The sequence below is a fragment of the Bos taurus genome, chromosome 19 (genome assembly GCF_002263795.3).
Source record: "Bos taurus isolate L1 Dominette 01449 registration number 42190680 breed Hereford chromosome 19, ARS-UCD2.0, whole genome shotgun sequence".
Lineage (NCBI taxonomy): Eukaryota > Metazoa > Chordata > Mammalia > Artiodactyla > Bovidae > Bos > Bos taurus.
This window is the reverse complement of record NC_037346.1, coordinates 9,146,504-9,166,355: the sequence shown is the minus strand read 5'-3', so window position 1 is coordinate 9,166,355 and position 19,852 is coordinate 9,146,504. Positions and strand designations below refer to the sequence as shown.

Below are 19,852 nucleotides of genomic sequence, written 5' to 3'. Positions count from 1 at the left end.
TTCTTGAGGTAAATGGGGAAACAGTGGAAACAGTGTCAGACTTCATTTTTTGGGGCTCCAAAATCACTGCAGATGGTGACAGCAGCCATGAAATTAAAAGACGCTTACTCCTTGGAAGGAAAGTTATGACCAACCTAGATAGCATATTCAAAAGCAGAGACATTGCTTTGCCAACAAAGGTCCGTCTAGTCAAGGCTATGGTTTTTCCTGTGGTCATGTATGGATGTGAGAGTTGGACTGTGAAGAAGGTTGAGAACCGAAGAATTGATGCTTTTGAACTGTGGTGTTGGAGAAGACTCTTGAGAGTCCCTTGGACTGCAAGGAGATCCAACCAGTCCATTCTGAAGGAGATCAGCCCTGGGATTTCTTCGGAGGGAATGATGCTGAAGCTGAAACTCCAGTACTTTGGCCACCTGATGCGAAGAGTTGACTCATTGGAAAAGACCCTGATGCTGGGAGGGATTGGGGCAGGAGGAGAAGGGGACGACAGAAGATGATATAGCTGGATGGCATCACTGACTCGATGGACGTGAGTCTGAGTGAACTCCGGGAGTTGGTGATGGACAGGGAAGCCTGGCGTGCTGCGGTTCATGGGGTTGCAAAGAGTCAGACATGACTGAGCAACTGAGCTGAACTGAACTGAACACCTGAAATTAATACAATATTATAAGTCAATCATACTTCAATTAAAAAAAAGAGTGTTACTATCTCCAACTATAACTGAATTTGCCTATTTCCCCTTTCAAGTCTATCAATTTTTTGCTTCATGTATTTTGAAATTGTTAAGTGCATAAATATTTAGTTTTCTTATGTTCTCTTGATGAATTGGTGCATTTATCATTACAAAATATATTTCCTTATTCCTGGTAATATCCCTTGTTTTGAAATCTATTTTGTCTGTTATTAAGATAGCCTTTCTAGTTTTCTTTGGATTAATGTTTGCTTGGTACATCTTTTTCCATCCTTTAACTTTAAAAAACTAATTTGTTTTTCTTTTTCATTTCTACTTTTGTTTTCATCCAGTTTTATTGAGATCTAACTGACATACAGCACTGTGTAAGTTTTAGGTGTACAGCATAATGATTTGATTTATAAACATCATGAAATGATTATCAGTAAGTTTAGTGAATATCCATAATCTCATCAAAATTACAGAATGCAAAAGTACATATACAAAATTAAAGAAATAGAAAAAATATTTTCCCTTGTGATGAGATTGCTTAGGATTTACCTTCTTAATAACTTTCATATGTAATGTACAGCAATGTTAATTCTATTTATCATGTTGTACTTTACATACACATATTTTTCTTTTAACTGGAAGTTTGCACCTTTTGAGTGTCTGAATCCAATTTCCCCTTTCTCTACCCCCCACTTCTGATAAACACAAATTTGATCTCTTTTTCTATGAGTTTGTTTTTGAAATATAACTGAACTACAATACTATATTAGTTTCTGTTATTCAACAGTGGTTTGATATTTCTATACATTTCAAAATGATCAACATAAGTTTAGTTATGACCTCTCATCATACAATATTACATAATTATCGACTATATTCCCCACCTTGTACATTTCATACTCATGACTAGTTTACCTTGCAAGTAGAAGTTTGTATTTCTTAATCTGCTTCACCTATTTCTTTCCTCCCCTCTTCCTTAAACCTATTTGTTCTTTGTATCTATAATTCTGTTTCTATTTTGTTGTGTTTATTTACTTGTTTTAGTGTTTAGACTCCACATATAAATGAAATGAAAGTATTTATCTTTTCTGACCTTTTTTCACTCAGCATAATAACCTCACTCAGCTTAATACCCTTACAACCATGTTGTCACAAATAGCAAGATTTCCTTATATTTTTTAACTTTTAAATTATGAATGTCTTTATATTTAAAGCCAGTGTCTCAAGGACAGCATACAATCAGAGCTTGCTTTTTATCCAATCTGACAATCTCTGCTTTATGGTACGTTTAAGGCCCACAGCTCCATCTTCAAAGTCAGAGGCAGAGGGAGAAAAGCAAGAGTCAAGTCTATTATTCCTCATAAGATTGTTGCATTCCAGAAGGATCTCTTCTCTGAACCAAGGTCAGTTCAAGGGACAGTTAATAGACACAAAGCACGGACCCTGGGGGACACAGAAGAGTTTTGGAAGAAGCGTATGACATTCTTCCTCCTCTGTGAGAATAAGCACTAACTTTATAACTTCCAAGTAAGTTATAAAGTATCAGCTGGAGAGGGGAAAGAGAGTGATTGGACCGTTATGATGTAGCTCAGATGTGACCAGTTTAAGAAAGAAAAAAATGGGCTTGGGAATGGGAGTAGTTTTAAGGAGACAGTCCACTTCATAGGAGAGCCCATAGGTTTGAGTCAAAACATCTTGAACATTAATCCAGGCTCTACGTTTCCTGGTCATAAGATTGAGAAATACAATTAATGTCTTGGCTTATAAACATGTGAAAAGGAAGCCATTTTTACCCTTCATGATTGTGCAATCCTTTTTTAACCAAAAAGATTATCCAAACAATGGCACTATTTTAGGGAGAGCACAGTAAATATCGACTCTAAACATTCCTGATTAGGGATAGGGGAGGAACAGTCGCTGGTGATGGTACAGGGGATTTTGGCCTTTATGTTATGTAATCCAAACTTTACATTTTTAGCAAGATGTCAGTACACAAACATAGTGGGGATCAGGCTCTTCTTGATATCAGGATACAGACTCCTTCCAGAATCTGATAAAAGCCACAAACTCTTTCCAGAAAAATGGCCCAAGGAGAAAAAAGAAAAAAGCTCAAGGAGGGTTTTTCGTTTGTTTAATTTGTCCGCATCAGGGCTTAGTTGCAGCACGTGGGATCTTTGTTGCATCATGCAGGATCTTTGGTTGTGGTGCATTGATTCTCTAGTTGTGGTGCAAAGGCTCAGTAGTTGTGGCCTGCCGTCTTAGTTGCCCTGTGACATGTGGGATCTTAGTTCCCATACCAAGGACCAAACCCGTGTCCCCTGAATTGCAAGGTTGATTCTTAAGCACTGGACCACGAGGGAAGTCCCTAGGGAGTTTGTTTTTTTTTTTTTTTAGTTGAAGTATAGTTAGTTGATTTGGGCTTCCCTGGTGGCTCAAACAGTAAAGACTACACCTGCAATGCAGGAAAACTGGGTTCAATCCCTGGGTTGGGAAGATTCCCGGGAGGAGGGCCTGGTAACCCTCTCTAGTATTCTTGCCTATAGAATCCCCAAGGACAGAGGAGCATGGCAGGCTACAGTCCATGGGATCAAAGAGTCAGACACGATTGTATGACTAAGCACAGCACAGTCAATTTAGATCGTTAGTTTCAGGTATAAAACCTGAAACAGGGATTCAATAGTTTTATAGATTATATTCCATTTAAAGTTATTACAAAAGAATAGCTATATTTTCCTGTGTTATAAAACATATCTCTATTTCTTATTTATTTTATACATAGTAGTTTGTAATTCCTAATCTCATACCCCTATCTTGCTTTTCTCCCTTCCCTCTCCCCACTGGGTAAGGGAATCAGTAGACCCCTTGAACTCTGCTCATGGATCCCAGTTTTAAGAATCCTGATTTATATCAGTAAATAAAAGGAATAAAAATCTAGTTTACCTGTATAAAGATAATTTAATTATGGTTACTTAGACAAATCACTTATATTTGCATATCATGTGATACAGTACTTTGCTTATACTTATGTCAGGTTGACTTTGCTCTAAGTTAGATTTGGTGTAAAACCAAAGTTGTTTCAGGCTCCAACTTCATCATTTGTGGTTCATATGGCAAAGTGTTGCCTATTCACAATTTTAAAAGAAAAAATTAGAGTGATCTTTTTTCTTAAGAATGATAGTCTGCCTTCACAGTTTCACCTGTTGAAATAATTATTACTATTTCCCAGGTTGGGAATTGTGTGCTCTTACAGAATAAATTGGTAGGTAAGAGGTTGTGAAGCAGAGTGGTAAGGTGTTCAGGCTTTAAAGACAGGCCTGGGCTGGAGTCTCAGCTCCTCTGCCACTTACTCCAGTTCTACCTTCACGTTCTGGCCTTCAATAACTTCACTGACTATGAGAATAACAAATACCTACTTAAGGGAGTTCTAGGAGGATTAGGGACAACATAAACAAGGAGCCCAGGCTGTATTAGATCTTACATAAATAGGGCTATTGTTATAGTGAGTCTTTAGTGTTATACAAGAGCAGCTTTGTTGCTGATGGCTCCCAATGCCATACAATCAAACTGGGTTCAGGGGACAAGCAGCAGCAAATGACAAAGGCTGATAACTGCTGCCATCCCCAAGGTGCCAGAGAGCCGGACTCGAGGTTACAGGTTACAGGTGTGTCCCGCCTTTGGCAGCCCAATGAAGCACGTCTTCAGAATGGCACTTTATTGTGCGGTATCTAAGGTGGCTTAAAAATCGGGAAATAACACATGCAGGGGAAAAACCAGTGCAATAATGACATCTTTTCCTTCCTTACTGCTAGCTTCCTTGTTTCTTTTTCTCTGGTTCAGTGAATGCCAACCCAAAGAGTAATTAATCTTCTGACACTTTCATGTCTGGGTAACTGTCTTCACCTCCGGTCACTCCTCTGGGAAGAATGGGTGCATTCTGTGAGTCCCCGTCAACCAATTCTGAGGCCAAAGTGTCCCATGATTCAGTGTAAGACTGTGTGGTGTGGTGGGAAAAGTAGTAGCTGGGAACTCAGGACACTCGGATTTGGAGCTTACGACCATTTCTGTCCGAATCTACATAATGGGGGCCGATAGCGCGGCTTTAGTTTCCTCATTTGTCAAGCGCACCCAGCCCGGCTTTGGGTGTGAGCGAGCTTTGTTCGCACTAAAGACCAGCGGCAACCCCGCAGGACTACCCCAGCCGGCGTGGGCAGGGACTCAGCCCGGGCGGGGCCCGCGATGGGCAGGGCTTCTCCCGCGCCGCCTAGGGAACCGGGTTCCAGACTCCTGACGGCGTCTCAGTTGCCAGGGGAACCGGGGCGGCGCGCTTTCCGGCGCAGTCGTGCGCGGCGCAGCTGTCATGGCGGAGGCCATCTGGAGCAGTGATACCGGAGAGGCCGTGTACCGCTCTCGGGACCCCGTGCGCAACCTCCGCCTCCGGTAGTCGCATCACCCCAGAGCCCCGTGCTTTTATGCTCTCAGATAATTGGAACCTGAATTACACTTCTCCTTTGCTGGGGCCCTCGCTTCCGTTTGCAGTACTGACCACTGTCATCCCGGTCTCCTCGCGTCTCCCTCACTACCTGGAACCCTCTTCACTCGCAACTTGCTAGACTCACCCTTTCAGGACCCTACGCCCCCCAAATTCCTCAGAGCCCTATGTCTCCCTCCAATACACTCTCGCATCCTCTCCTCCCTGGGGCCCCATGCCCCCCTCCCCTCCTCTCTGTTGCCTGCACCCTGCCACATCTCTTGGTAGCCATAATCTCTTCAGTGGTTCGTTTCCCCATCCTTGCTCTGTGTTCGTCTCCTGCTTGTGTATCTTGTAACAGTATTTTGGGCTTCTCTTTTCCTGGCAGAGTCCACCTGCAAAGAATCACATCAAGCAACTACCTCCATTGCCAGCCTGCTGCCCAACTGGGGAAGGATCTCATAGACTTGGCCACTTTTAGGCCTCACCCAACGGCCAGTGGGTGTATTTTGGTGATGGGCCCCTTGGGGATCTGGGGAAGGGCCTAGGGCTGAGGTTACTTCTTAAGACAGAGTAGACCCAGGTCTATAGTCTGAGAAAAGGTATAGAGAGCTTGGGTTTCTTGTCCAAAGTCACTGGGCTGCTAACTGTTGAAGTCAGAATTTGATCCCAGGCAGTTTTAACTACTACATTATGTTGTGTGAAAATTGAATTCAAGAAGTGATTCCTATCATCAAGAAGCTGATCTGAACTGTGGTCAAACGTAGTGAAATAGCAAATACTGTGCTTTGGGTATATTATAAATTTACCTCTAAACCCAAATGCCATTTCTGACTTTTTTTTTTTTTTCTAAGAGAAAATATGACTCCAAACTTGAAACTTACAATATAAACACTTTTTAAAAACAAGTTAAACATTTGGGTCTGCTTGGAAAATGCACTTTTTTTTTTTTAACCTTGCTGTGTGGCATTCGGGATCTTAGTTTTCCCTGTAGGGATGGAACCCATGCCCCCTGCAATGCAACCACGGGACTACCAGGGAAGTCCCAGAAAATGTGCGTATTAGTATTATCTGTGTTCTAGCCTTTTTCTTTCTCTGAGAAGCCAGAAAAGTGAGAAAGAGAAGACAGTGTGTTTGTGTTAGGTCACTAGTCTCTTTGCTTTTGTTTCTGTTCAGAAATATTCCTGGGCAAAAGTGTAAGCTGGTGGGTTTTGAAGCATATATCTTTGGAAAAGGCATACTCATCTAGGAGTGTACATACTAGATTTGGTTCTTTTTTAAAACAATCTGTTATATGTCTTTCCTTTTCTCTCTTAATACTTGGTCTCTTAAGGTTACAGTGTTTGTGATTCTAGATTTATGGCTTCAGAAATAGTGAAGATAAAAATGCCATGGTTCATAGCAAATGTAGACAATCGGGATTGAGAAAGAGCTGTTCAGCCTATATCTAAATTTCAGCTCTTGACTCTGAATTAGATTAAATAATTCCTGGAGGACGTGATTTCTTTTATTAAAGTTAGTGGGGGTGATTAAAACTTCTTGGGTCTTAACCTTGGCTTCTGCACATATCTACTGCCTCTCTAGAGTGAGTACTTCATAATCAGTGAACTCCAACTGGTTTTGTGGCAAATATAAGAGCACAGACTTTGGTTATAACCCACCAGAGAGCAAGAAGTAGGGCTAGTTGGGCTCAAACATTTGACTCGCTCTGTTTTCTTTGGAGGTGGACACCGCCCAGAGGAAGAAGAAGAGGAGGTTGTGATTGGGTGGCAAGAGAAGCTCTTCAGCCAGGTGGGCTAGTGTCCCTTGTCTGCTCCGTGTCCCTGCACCTGGCCCACGTCCACCTGCCTGGTTGCAGGGAAAGGTTCCTGATACATATCGCCAAACTGACTTCCAGAAAGCTTACAGCAGTGTATACTTCCCACTGCTGTGTGTACGGGCTCAGTGTACGCACAGCACACATAAAACCTGCCACTAGCCAGTTTTATGATTTTGAGTAACACGCTTTTCACCTCTGGGCCACATACCAAAGCAGCACATGGTCTTGGTGTGCCAGTTCTATAGCAGCAGAATTGAGTTAGACTGTCGCTCTGGTTCCTTGTAGCTCTAACCTTTGTTGGCTTTTCTGTCCTCCATCAGTTTAGGTAAAACATCATGACAAATGATATTTGACCAAACAGTTGTAGCGACAAAATTAAAATACTCTCACTGGAACTCTGTTTCTTTGTGACCTCAGTTTGAAGTAGATCTGTACCAAAATGAAGCAGCCTGTCAGAGCCCTTTGGATCATCAATACCGTCAAGAGATTCTAAAGCTGGAAGATGCAGGTGGCAGGAAGAACCGACGGATTTTTACCTACACTGACTCTGATAGATACACCAATTTGGAGGAGGTATCATTCTTTCCCAAGGAGACAGACTCAGGTAGACTTACCCAAGCTCTGTAGCTCCCTTCACCTTGTTTCCCCTGGCTTTCTGGCCTCGTGCTTTAACTCAGAAGCCTGTTAAGTGAGCCTGTCTAGGAATTTCCGTGTGTTTCTGGCAGCCAGGCTGGAGTAGGTAGGTGGGCAGGTCTCTGGGTGGTGTTGCTGCTGCTCCCTGCCCCACCTGCTGGAGGGCCTGGGGGAGCCGGCAGTGTCTCTAATGCTAGGCTTGCAGACTGCACACTGCGGGGAGCAGCCACTAGGTTTGATTTTCCCCGTGCATTATGAGATCAGACAGGTGGATGGAGTCTAGAACCATCTAGATTAAATTCATCATGGGATTCAGCCAAAACCGAACATACAGATTTGAAGAGGAATTCAGTACTGTATAGGGAATGGCTTGTGTCCTCAGTTTGCCGATGACAGCGTACCCTCGTGGCCTCGTTTTAGATTTTCTTCAGTCACTGTATGATATGTTCTATCTTCTCAGTGAGATTATAAACTCCTTGAAGGAGGGGAGAGCCTATATTTTCTGATTTTTGTCTGTGAGTCTATAGATTTCTAAGCCAGGTGTTAAGTGAATGTTTTTGAAAGTTGTGGGTTGGTAGCATGTAAAATTTAGGTTGTCTGTTTTGGTAAAGAAAGGAAAATTACAGAGCGTTTTTCACGGAATACTTGTGTTACATTTGGCATCTTCCAACCACCTAGTGATGTCAGCATCTCCTGGGTAGACCGCCCCCAACTCTGTTGGTACGGGCTTACAGACTGCAGACTCATTTCTCAAGAGTAATGTGCTGCTACAACCTTAGGGCAAATCAGGGCATGGTCGGCTCTTCTCTGAGCTGTTTGTGCCTCTGCACCCTCCATCAGCGTGTGCTGTTGTGAGGTGGCTGCGCTCTCAAGGTCCTGTGAGGTTTCAGAAGGAAGATTTCCCTCCAGGTGCTTGATCCCACGTGGCCCTGAGCTGCTGGCTTATACCAAGCTGCTCTGTTTTCCCAGCACTGTCAGAAAATGACCACTGCAGCCAGCGAGATGCCGTCCTTCTTGGTCGAGCGAATGGCAAATGTCAGGCGGCGACGGCAGGACAGGCGAGGAACGTGAGTGCAAGTGTGTACGGGGCTGGGGAGGTCCTGGTGTTCCTTCTGTGCCAGTGTTCTTGGTGTGCTCACCGACGCGAGTGTCCCACTCTGCAGTGGAGTGCTCCCCTGTACTCCTCCTGGGTGTGCTCCCTTGCATTCTTCCTTCAGGGTCTTCAGGGGGTGCCAGGGAAGTGACCCTTCCTGTGGTGTCTCCCAGGGAAGGTGGCATTCTTAAGTCACGAATCGTCACCTGGGAGCCCTCAGAAGAATTCATCAGGAACAACCATGTCATCAACACCCCTCTTCAGACCATGTACATCATGGCAGACCTGGGGCCCTATGGAAAGTGAGTGAAGCTTCTCACTGCCCAACTCAGACCTTCATCCTCTTCTCCTGTCGCTAACCATCACCCTCCTGTTACGGTCATCCCAGGTATTTTGGAGGGAGGGATTTTGTTTCCTTCTTTTTCTTTGGAAGGAAATGTTTTACTCTGACTGTTCTCACCCCAGCCTCTGTCTTCTCCCCTGATGTGAACTGAATACCTCATCCTCTTTCCCGGAAATGGGACCAGCAATCTTGAACTCTGGTGTTACCTCTGGTTTCTAGGCTTGGCTATAAGAAGCATGAACATGTCCTCTGTACTCTGAAGGTGGACAGCAATGGAGTGATCACAGTAAAACCTGACTTCACTGGCTCCAAAGGACCCTACAGGTGAGAAGAGGAAGAAAGAGGTGGTGGAGACTAGCATTCCTTTGCTGGGCTTCACTTCTTGTCTCGAGTTGAGGAAGTTCTCAGAAAGCCCTTCATCTCTCCTAACGTTTAAATTCCCAGCCGACAGTTTGTTTGTCCCTCGGTTGGGTCTGGAGTGCCTCGTCTCCTGTTTTTCCAGTTAGTCCCTTTGTGGCTTTGACCTTACAGAATCGAGACAGAGGGGGAGAAGCAGGAGCTGTGGAAGTATACAGTCGACAACGTGTCTTCCCTCGCCCAGCCTGAGGAGGAGGAGCGGGAGCAGCGCGTGTTCAAGGACGTGAGTGCTGATTCATCCGAGAACCGGAGAGCTGGGAGCTGAGGCCGCGCCTGATGGTGGGTCAGCAGCGGCCGGGTCTTGCTCTTGATGGCCTCTCCTGACTTGGGAAGCCCTTCTAACCTATCAGACACGAGGCGTTGAGCCTGTTATAAGATCATTATGCTAATGATGATCTATCTGAGCATGGCCTGTGCTCTGTGCTAGGGCCTTCACATGCCTAATTTCATTTAGACTGTACCGCAGCCCTTCGAGGGAATGCTTATTTTATGACCATTTTGTAAGTGAGGCAATGGAGATCAAGAAGCTGAGTCTGCCCCAGGTCGCAGCAGCGTGGGAGCTGGCTTGGCCCCAGGCCAGTGGACTCCAGAGCCTCTGTGTTTCACTGTCCAATGTCGGCGGCAGGAGCACTCAGGCACCTGGCTCTCTGTGGTGTTTCCCATTCCTGCTGCGTTTCTCCCTCCCATTCAGACCTGAACCCTGGTCTGCCTGGGACTGCATCTTGAGTCTCGGTGTGGTTTGTTTCCTCAGCTCTATGGCCGGCACAAGGAGTATCTCAACAGCCTCGTGGGCACTGACTTTGAGATGGTGAGTAGCCCAGCTTCCCGCACCACCATAAGAGCGCTCTGACTCTAGCTGAGTGACCGTCCTCTCTTCAAGGTCCTCAAGACACACTCTTCAGTGTAAAAAGAAAGTAGAAAATAACATACAGAGTATAGTCCTTGCTGTGTTTTCGAAGTATTGCATGTTGATATAGAACTGTCGATGCCTAGGAAGAGGTCTCAAAGGGCACACGCCTTCTGGGGGCTTTCTCTGGGAAGGGGGTGGAATTGGGAGACAGCAGGTGGCTATTGAGGGGTGAGAGGGATATTTCAGGAATGTTTCCTTTTTATTCTCTAAACTTAGATAGTTTTGAATTTTTATCAGTGGTGATGCATTCATGTATTACTTTATAATTAATTTTATTGTTACTATGGAGTTGCTCAGTTGTGTCCAACTCTTTGTGACCCCATGGACTGTGACATGCCAGGCTTCCTGTCTCCTGGAGTTTGCTCAAATTCATGTCCACTGAGTCAGTGATGCTATCTATTAATTTTTTTTGTAAATAAGTATAAAAATGAAAAATGTCTTCCTTACTCTTAATGTAGATATTTTCCCTACATGCCCCATAAAGGAGGGAGGCATCTCATTTCTGTTCGTCAGATAGTTTGGCTTTTAAGACAAAACAGTTTAAGTCCATAATCCCGTGGTCCTGTTCTTTGTCTTCTGTTAATCCAGGAGTTCCATTTCTAGATCTGGAAACAAAGATAGAGTTAGCCTGTGGTCTCCCTCTCTGTTTGTAAAAATTAGCTTTCACTATTTTCATATTGTATTAGCAACAGATGTTCAATGTTAAAAAGTTAGCTAAGATAGAGACACAAATAATTTAAAAGGAAACTGCCTAGCTTCTTGGCCTCAGCCCCCAGAGGGAGCAGGGTCTCCGGCCTCTTGCTGTAGGGCAGTGGCAGCTGTGCCTGCTTCTCTTGACCATTCTCATAAGGTCCCCACACTCCATTGCCCCTTCCACCATTTAAATTAGGTGCTGCCCCTATGTAAAGAGCAATATTGCATAGGAACCTGGAATGTCAGGTCCGTGAATCAAGGCAAATTGGAAGTGGTCAAACGAGATGGCAAGAGTGAATGTTGACATTCTAGGAATCAGCAAACTAAAATGGACTGGAATGGGTGAATTTAACTCAGATGACCCTTATATCTACTACTGCGAACAGGAATCCCTCAGAAGAAATTGAGTAGCCATCATGGTCAACAAAAGAGTCCGTAATGCAGTACTTGGATACAATCTCAAAAACGACAGAATGATCTCTGTTCGTTTCCAAGGCAAACCATTCAATATCACAGTAATCCAAGTCTATGCGCCAACCAGTAACGCTGAAGAAGCTGAAGTTGAACGGTTCTTTGAAGACCTCCAAGACCTTTTATTTATTTATTTTTTCTTTTCTAACTTTTATTTTTTTTTTAATTTAATTTTATTATTTAACTTTACAATATTGTATTGGTTTTGCCATATATCAACATGAATCTGCCACAGGTATACATGTGTTCCCCATCCTGAACCCTCCTCCCTCCTCCCTTCCCATACCATCCCTCTGGGTCGTCCCCGTGCACCAGGACCTTTTAGAACTAACACCCAAAAAAGATGTCCTTTTCATTATAGGGGACTGGAATGCAAAAGTAGGAAGTCAAGAAACACCTGGGGTAACAGGCAAATTTGGCCTTGGAATATGGAATGAAGCAGCACAAAGACTAATAGAGTTTTGCCAAGAAAATGCACTGGTCATAACAAACACCCTCTTCCAACAACACAAGAGAAGACTCTATACATGGACATCACCAGATGGTCAACACTGAAATCAGATTGATTATGTTCTTTGCAGCCAAAGATGGAGAAGCTCTATACAGTCAACAAAAACAAGACCGGGACCTGACTGTGGCTCAGATCATGAACTCCTTATTACTAAATTCAGACTTAAATTGAAGAAAGTAGGGAAAACCACTAGACCATTCAGGTATGACCTAAATCAAATCCCTTATGATTATACAGTGGAAATGAGAAATAGATTTAAGGGCCTAGATCTGATAGATAGAGTGCCTGATGAACTATGGAATGAGATTCATGACATTGTACAGGAGACAGGGATCAAGACCATCCCCATGGAAAAGAAATGCAAAAAACCAAAATGGCTGTCTGGGGAGGCCTTACAAATAGCTGTGAAAAGAAGAGAAGCGAAAAGCAAAGGAGAAAAGAAAAGATATAAGCATCTGAATGCAGAGTGCCAAAGAATAGCAAGAAGGGATAAGAAAGCCTTCCTCAATGATCAATGCAAAGAAATAGAGGAAAACAACAGAATGGGAAAGACCAGAGATCTCTTCAAGAAAATTAGAGATACCAAGGGAACATTTCATGCAAAGATGGGCTCGATAAAGGACAGAAATGGTATGGACCTAACAGAAGCAGAAGATATTAAGAAGAGGTGGCAAGAATACACAGAAGAACTGTACAAAAAAGATCTTCATGACCCAGATAATCATGATGATGTGATCACTGACATAGAGCCAGACATCCTGGAATGTGAAGTCAAGTGGGCCTTAGAAAGCATCACTACGAAGAAAGCTAGTGGAGGTGATGGAATTCCAGTTGAGCTATTTCAAATCCTGAAAGATGATGCTGTGAAAGTGCTGCACTCAATATGCCAGCTAATTTGGAAAACTCAGCAGTGGCCACAGGACTGGAAAAGGTCCATTTTCATTCCAGTCCCAAAGAAAGGCAATGCCAAAGAATGCTCAAACTACCACACAGTTGCACTCATCTCACATGCTAGTAAAGTAATGCTCAAAATTCTCCAAGCCAGGCTTCAGCAATACATGAACCGTGAACTTTCTGATGTTCAAGCTGGTTTTAGAAAAGGCAGAGGAACCAGAGATCAAATTGCCAACATCCGCTGGATCATGGAAAAAGCAAGAGAGTTCCAGAAAAACATCTATTTCTGGCTTATTGACTATGCCAAAGCCTTTGATTGCGTGGATCACAATAAACTGTGGAAAATTCTGAAAGAGATGGGAATACCAGACCACCTGACCTGCCTCTTGAGAAATCTGTATGCAGGTCAGGAAGCAACAGTTAGAACTGGACATGGAGCAACAGACTGGTTCCAAATAGGAAAAGGAGTATGTCAAGGCTGTATACTGTCACCCTGCTTATTTAACTTCTATGCAGAGTACATCATGAGAAATGCTGGGCTGGAAGAAACACAAGCTGGAATCAAGATTGCTGGGAGAAATATCAATAACCTCAGATATGCAGATAACACCACCCTTATGGCAGAAAGTGAAGACGAACTAAAAAGCCTCTTGAGGAAAGTGAAAGAGGAGAGTAAAAAGTTGGCTTAAAGCTCAACATTCAGAAAACGAAGATCATGGCATCCGGTTCCATCACCTCATGGGAAATAGATGGGGAAACAGTGTCAGACTTTATTTTTTGGGGCTCCAAAATCACTGCAGATGGTGACTGCAGCCATGAAATTAAAAGATGCTTACTCCTTGGAAGGAAAGTTGTGACCAACCTAGATAGCATATTCAAAAGCAGAAACATTACTTTGCCAGCAAAGGTCTGTCTAGTCAAGGCTGTGGTTTTTCCAGTAATCATGTATGGATGTGAAAGTTGGACTGTGAAGAAAGCAGAGCGCTGAAGAATTGATGCTTTTGAACTGTGGTGTTGGAGAAGACTCTTGAGAGTCCCTTGGACTGCAAGGAGATCCAACCAGTCCATTCTGAAGGAGATCAGCCCTGGGATTTCTTTGGAAGGAATGATGCTAAAGCTGAAACTCCAGTACTTTGGCCACCTCATGCGAAGAGTTGACTCATTGGAAAAGACTCTGATGGTGGGAGGGATTGGGGGCAGGAGGAGAAGGGGATGACAGAGGATGAGATGGCTGGATGGCATCACTGACTTATGGACGCGAGTCTGAGTGAACTCCGGGAGTTGGTGATGGACAGGGAGGCCTGGCGTGCTGCAATTCATAGGGTCGCAAAGAGTCGGATACGACTGAGCGACTGAACTGAATTGAACTTGCCCCTATGTTAACGCATTTGAGAAATGAAGAAAACAGATCTGTGGAGAAATGGCAGGTGGGGAGGAAGCGTGGGTAGTCGCTCGCCAGAATCGGACATCTTGTGACAGGTCCTGTGGGGTTTATGGACAGGCTCGAGGAGAGGGGTCGCTTCCCTCAGACCTCCTGACCGGTCCCCACTTCTCTCTACCCCAGACCGCACCAGGTGCCCTCCGGCTCTTCGTGAATGGAGAGGTGGGTAAGTGTCTCACCAGATGGAGGTCCCCTGAGGCTTGGCAAGTGCCAGAGAGAGCAGTGTGGAATAGTCCTCCCCACTGCAGTGGTGGCCTTGGGTTGTCCGCAGTGCTCGGGAGACTCAGGCATGAGTCTTTCCTGGAAACACAGAGAGTCCCTGGCCCTCGGGAGCCTTGCTTCCACAAGTGGGTAGGCCCTGCAGGACTGGGTCAGGCGTTAGGGGTGATAGGGCAATACACTGAATCCGTTTCCTGTTTTCTTAGTTTCAGCCCAAGGCTATGAGTATGACAACCTCTACGTCCACTTCTTTGTGGAGTTGCCAACTTCTAGTAAGTAGTATTCACAAGTCTCTCTCTTTACCCCTTCTGACAGTTTTCCAGAAGCATTGGGTCAGGTTTCCTTCCCCACTCCTCCACTGAAATTGTTACCATTCTTATCAAGGTCATAGGTTACTTCCAAGATGTGGAATCCTGTGGGGACGTGTCTGCCTTCGCCCTCCTTGGTCTCCCAGTTGCCACAGCTCACTTTCCTCACTGCCCCTCTCCTCTTGCCTTCAGGCTCCGTGCTCCACTCAGCTCTCTCGTTGGTGGCTCAGCAGCCTCCTTGGCTGTTTCCTCGTCTGCTGTTGACCTAGAACTATTAGAGTATCCAAAGCCGGGCCTGGCCTTCTGTTACTGTCTCTCCACAGTCTTTCTAGGTGGCCCCATCCTTCCTGTGGCTTCAGTGCTGTGTGTGTGTCTCAGACGCCCAGACTTCTCTCTCTACTCTTAGCCTCCCCCTGAATTCCAGACTCATGCCCACTTACCTGTTTGTTGTTTCTGCTTAACGTGACCGAAAGCATCCCTGATCCTCCTCTTGCCGCAAACCTGCCATCACGGTCTTCTCCATCTTAGCAGAACCACAATATCATCTCCTTGGTGTCTAATACCAGGAATATAAGGGACATCCTCGATTCCCCACTTTCTCTAGTCCCTACCACCACTCATGCCATCAGCAATTCCTGTCAGGCTTGTTTCCCGAAGATGTCCTGAATGTCCTGTTCTCTTGAGGACCCTGGACCAAACCACCATCATCTCTTACTTAGGCCAAAGCATTAAATGTCTAATTTATCCTCTTGCTTCCTGTCTCGCTCTTATGTTTCTTTTCTTTTCTTTTTTAAAATAATTTTTATTTATGTATTTTTAGCTGTGCTGGGTCTTCATTGCTGCAGGGGCTCCTCTCTGGTTGTGGTGGTTGGGCTTCTCACGGCAGTGGCCTCTCTCGTTGCAGAGCACGGGCTCTCGGGCACTGAGGCTTCAGTAGCCGCAGCTCCCGGGCTCTGGAGCACAGGCTCAGTAGTTCTGGTGCACAGGCTTAGTTTTTCCTCGGCTTGTGGGAGTCTTCCCGGACCAGGGACTGAACCTGTGTCTCTTGCATTGGCAGGTGGATTCTTTATCATTGAGCCACCAGGGAAGCCGCCTTACATTTCATTTGCCATACATACCACAGCCTAACCGAGCCTATAAAATGTAAACCAGCTGTCTCTCTTCAACTTAAAGCCCCAACAGCTTCCCTTCCCACTTTGAGCAAAGTCCAGACCCCATTCTCTGAATGAGCTGGCCCCGGCCTGTCTTTCCTTTATAACATTCCAGTCATGCTTCCTGTTCCTCAACAGGCCAAGTTCATTCCCACTCTAGGGCCTTTTCAGGACCATTTCCTATGTCCGAAACCTTTTGAATCCTATCTTTGCATGACTGGTTCTGCTTCAGTTTAGGTCTCAGCCTAAGTTTCACCTCCGAGTGGTCCCTCAGCATCCCTAAATGGGCCTCCAGGCCTCTCAGTCTCTTCATGCTGTTTTATATTTAGCTTTTATCACTCCCTGATGGTCTGTCGTTGGTTGGCTTTCTGTGCCCCCTCCCACTGCCAGCTAGAAGGTTAGCTCCCTGAGAGACAGGAAGCTTTTCTATCCGGTCACTGCAGTGTCCCTAGGGGCCAGTCATAGCACACAGTGGGCCCAGTGAACATGGCATGAGTGATTGGTCATGTGCCTGAATGACTGAATGCAGAAAGGAGCTTTGTGTTTCTCTCAACTGCTCGCCTTCCTCCCTGGTTGACTTTGTGTGGTCTTTGGCTTTTAGACTGGTCAAGCCCAGCGTTCCAGCAGCTCTCAGGAATAACACAGACCTGTGCCACCAAGTCCCGGGGGATGGTATGGCAACAAGAGGGGCGCCTGGAGGGAACAGGGCTGCTCGCAGCATGACATCCAAAGATGATCGGGCTAGCAGTGTGGGGAGGACTCCAGAGCTGGGTCTGGTGCTTTGCTGTGGGCCCTACAGGGCCGCCTTGTCCCTGGATTCTCTGCCTTTTTGAGAATGGCAACAGCTTGCGTCTGGGTGTCCCTTCCCCTCTTAGCCTCTTATTTCCTGTGTGGAGTGATAGTTTTTCCTTTTCCATTGGGACTATGACCTTGTCACTGGCCACAGGAAAAATGAGTGCCAGGTGAGGCCTTGCCACTCCGTGGCACTGAGTTTAAAACAACAGCCCTCCTTTTTAGGATAACGTGGCCTACTTCTCCTACCCTTTCACGTTCGAGGCCTCCTTCCTCCACGAGGATGAATCTGTCGGTGAGTGGCCTGGCCGGTCCTCGGCCTTGGGGCTCCTCAGATGCGCCCTCTCCTGTGGGGGCCTCCCAGGACCTGGCCGCTTCTCCCCTCCACAGATGCGCTCCCAGAGTGGCCCGTGCTCTACTGCGAGGTCCTCTCACTGGACTTCTGGCAGCGGTACCGCGTGGAAGGCTACGGGGCTGTGGTGCTGCCCGCCACCCCAGGTGACTTCTCGTCCCTGCCCTGCACGCAGCCCTCTTGCCCCCACTCCTAGATGCAAGGCTGATGCTTCAGAGGACTCGACCACTTCCTGGGAGAAGCGGGGATGGCTGGGAACTAGAAGCACTTAACTTGCAAGATTCTGTGTTCCTTTTGAGGGCATTTTCTGTCTCCATTAGAGACAGCTGAGCAGCTCTGGACTCTGATTCCGGCTCCTCTGATTTGACCTGCAGCCTTGGGGGAGCGACTTCACTTTCATTTTTCACTTTCACGCATTGGAGAAGGAAATGGCAACCCACTCCAGTGTTCTTGCCTGGAGAATCCCAGGGACGGGGGAGCCTGGTGGGCAGGCATCTATGGGGTCGCACAGAGTTGGACACAACTGATGCGACTTAGCAGCAGCAGCAGCTTAGGGGAGCAGCCTGTGTCAAGATGGGCTCTGAACAGACGTGTAGTGAGTGGGTCACCGTTCCTCTAGAAATAATGGCCACTGTCTTCCCTTGTGTGCCAGGCAGTGTGCTGAGTGCTTCTTGTTTAATTCTCCCCACCACTCTTTGAGGCATAGGTGTTGGTATTATTTCCGTTTTACTAGACGAGGAGAATGGGGTTCAGAGAGGCTGAGAAACTTGGGCCAGCGCCCAGGTAGTAACTGGCAGAGCTAAGATCTGAGCTTCTGTCTGATTGATTCCCACGTGGGTCCCCTAAACCTCCGTGGTGACCTTCACCAGAGGTCAGGCCGTCCCCAGACCAGGTGTTTTAGTGGTGGCAAGGCCCGTGTCACTGCTGGGGAGCCCGCGAGGGACCGCAGGCCCTTCCCAGCCCTGGCTGCATCCTCTTCTGCCCAGGCTCTCACACCCTGACGGTCTCCACCTGGAGGCCCCTGGAGCTCAGCCCGGTGGCTGAACTGCGGAGGTTTTTCATTGGTGGCTCTCTGGAGCTGGAGGACCTCTCCTACGTGTGGATACCAGGAACCTTCAAGGTGACTTTTGTCTCTGGGTAGATTTCATCATGGGAAGTTATGTCCCTGTCTTCTGGGAAAGGTGCAGTCTGGGTTAAGTCCCCTTAATCGTTCATTGCTTCATCAGTGCTTAGTCTCTTCCTTTCTGTGGCTCCAGTGGGAAATCTCAGCCATACCTTGAAGCACATACAGACAGCAATGCGCTCCTAGGAGAGCTCTGAGAAGTAGGACGCTTAGAGGTTTCCCCTGGTCCCCATCAGAGTAACTGGCCCCTTCCCCCAGCCCATCCCTGAAACCTCAGGAAGCAGAGGGTCAGCCGGCTTCTTAGAAGACTGCTAATTCTCAAATGAGGCTAGACTGTTCCCTGATTGACAGTCGGGAGGTGATGGCATTTGGGTGTTGGGATGAATTTTCCCCAACAGACCTGTTCTCCCCAAGAATGGGAATAAGAATGGGAGTGAGGCCAGCATGGTGCCTGGGGTCTGGAAACCACCCGAAGCCTGACACTAACCGGATCCACAGGGGGAGCGTCTGAGCCGCTTCGGACTCCGCACCGAGACCACAGGCAGCGTCACCTTCCGCCTGCACTGTCTGCAGCAGTCCCGGTGAGCGGCCCCGGCCCTCTGCCTCAGACCTCCTGGTCCCCAGGGCTGCAGAGCAGCCGTGGTCAGGTGGCTGGCTCCCCCACAGGGCCTTCATGGAGTCAAGTTCCCTCCGAAAGAGGATGCGGAGTGTGTTGGACCGTCTGGAGGGATTCAGCCAGCAGAGTTCCATTCAAAATGTGCTGGGTAGGCTTCTCCCTCCACCCAAGTCCAGCCACCCCACCCCTCCCGACATCCATGTGGGCCCCATCGTCCCCACACCGTGGTCCTGACTCCGTGTCTACTTCCCTCACAGAGGCCTTCCGGCGAGCCCGGCGCCGTATGCAGGAGGCCCGAGAAAGCCTCCCCCAGGACCTTGTGAGTCCCTCAGTAACCTCGGTCTCCTAGCTCACTGCAGCCCTGGCCTCTGTGATGAGTGATACCCACCACGGCCCAGGCCCTGCCACCTCTTCATCTTTCTGGTTAGAGACCCCACTCACCTGCTGAGAACCAGAGGAGCTGAGAATCCTGACCCCCCACCTGCTCTTCAGCTGCCAAATGCCCACAGGTGGTTGCCTCTTGATATGTCAGCCCCTGCACGTGCCCCTCACAAGAGGACAGGTGTTTCGGGGTTGAGACCCGTTTGGGGGTAAGGCCAGAGTCACTTCTGTCCTCAGCTCCGCCTGCTCTCCGGCCTGTCTCTGGGTCTTGGGGGCAGAGTGCTGTGGTTCATCCTGTTCTGCACCTGCTGCACACGTGGGGGCCCGAGAGAGAAGGCAGGCGAGGGAGGTCTTCCATCCCCACCCTGGGAGCCCACCTCCTCTTCCTGCCGAGGGCTGGCTGCCGGAGTAAGTGAAGGCTGAAGGCAGTCCTTTCTGCTAGATGGCTAGTGGCTTTTATTGTGTTTTTTTTGTACATAAAAAGGTTTACTACCATCTGACATTCTGTCGGCTTGTTTTCTGCTCAAGTCTCTGG

The 19,852-nt window shown here is 46.9% G+C and overlaps 1 protein-coding gene across 5 annotated transcripts; it reads left to right on the top strand.

Annotated features, from left to right (window-relative positions):
• The first annotated feature begins 5,021 nt into the window (after positions 1-5,021).
• On the top strand, positions 5,022-19,817 carry MKS1 (MKS transition zone complex subunit 1). Of its 5 annotated transcripts, NM_001031766.2 has the most exons (18): positions 5,022-5,119; positions 5,539-5,648; positions 6,874-6,941; positions 7,387-7,542; positions 8,572-8,669; positions 8,869-8,997; positions 9,258-9,362; positions 9,570-9,678; positions 10,207-10,263; positions 14,499-14,541; positions 14,801-14,866; positions 16,655-16,725; positions 17,071-17,140; positions 17,236-17,343; positions 18,184-18,317; positions 18,819-18,901; positions 18,987-19,084; positions 19,194-19,817. In NM_001031766.2, exons 1-18 carry the CDS (start codon positions 5,040-5,042, stop codon positions 19,283-19,285), a joined length of 1,677 nt encoding a protein of 558 aa, NP_001026936.2. In that variant the 5' UTR covers positions 5,022-5,039; the 3' UTR covers positions 19,286-19,817. The 5 variants fall into 5 exon arrangements, with proteins under 5 accessions (NP_001026936.2, XP_015313998.1, XP_015313997.1 ...); XM_015458512.3 differs by lacking the exon at positions 5,539-5,648; XM_015458511.3 differs by lacking the exon at positions 5,539-5,648 and having other exon boundaries at positions 7,387-7,573.
• Positions 19,818-19,852: the final 35 nt, after the last annotated feature.

What these genes read in the sequence shown, in the direction of transcription:
- MKS1 (NM_001031766.2), top strand. Translation starts at nt 5,040, where the DNA reads ATGGCGGAGGCCATCTGGAGCAGTGATACCGGAGAGGCCGTGTACCGC. An exon ending in GATACACCAATTTGGAGGAG is followed by an intron (nt 7,543 to 8,571) that starts GTATCATTCTTT and finishes CTGTTTTCCCAG; the next exon opens with CACTGTCAGAAAATGACCAC. An exon ending in TGTGGAGTTGCCAACTTCTA is followed by an intron (nt 14,867 to 16,654) that starts GTAAGTAGTATT and finishes TTTGGCTTTTAG; the next exon opens with ACTGGTCAAGCCCAGCGTTC.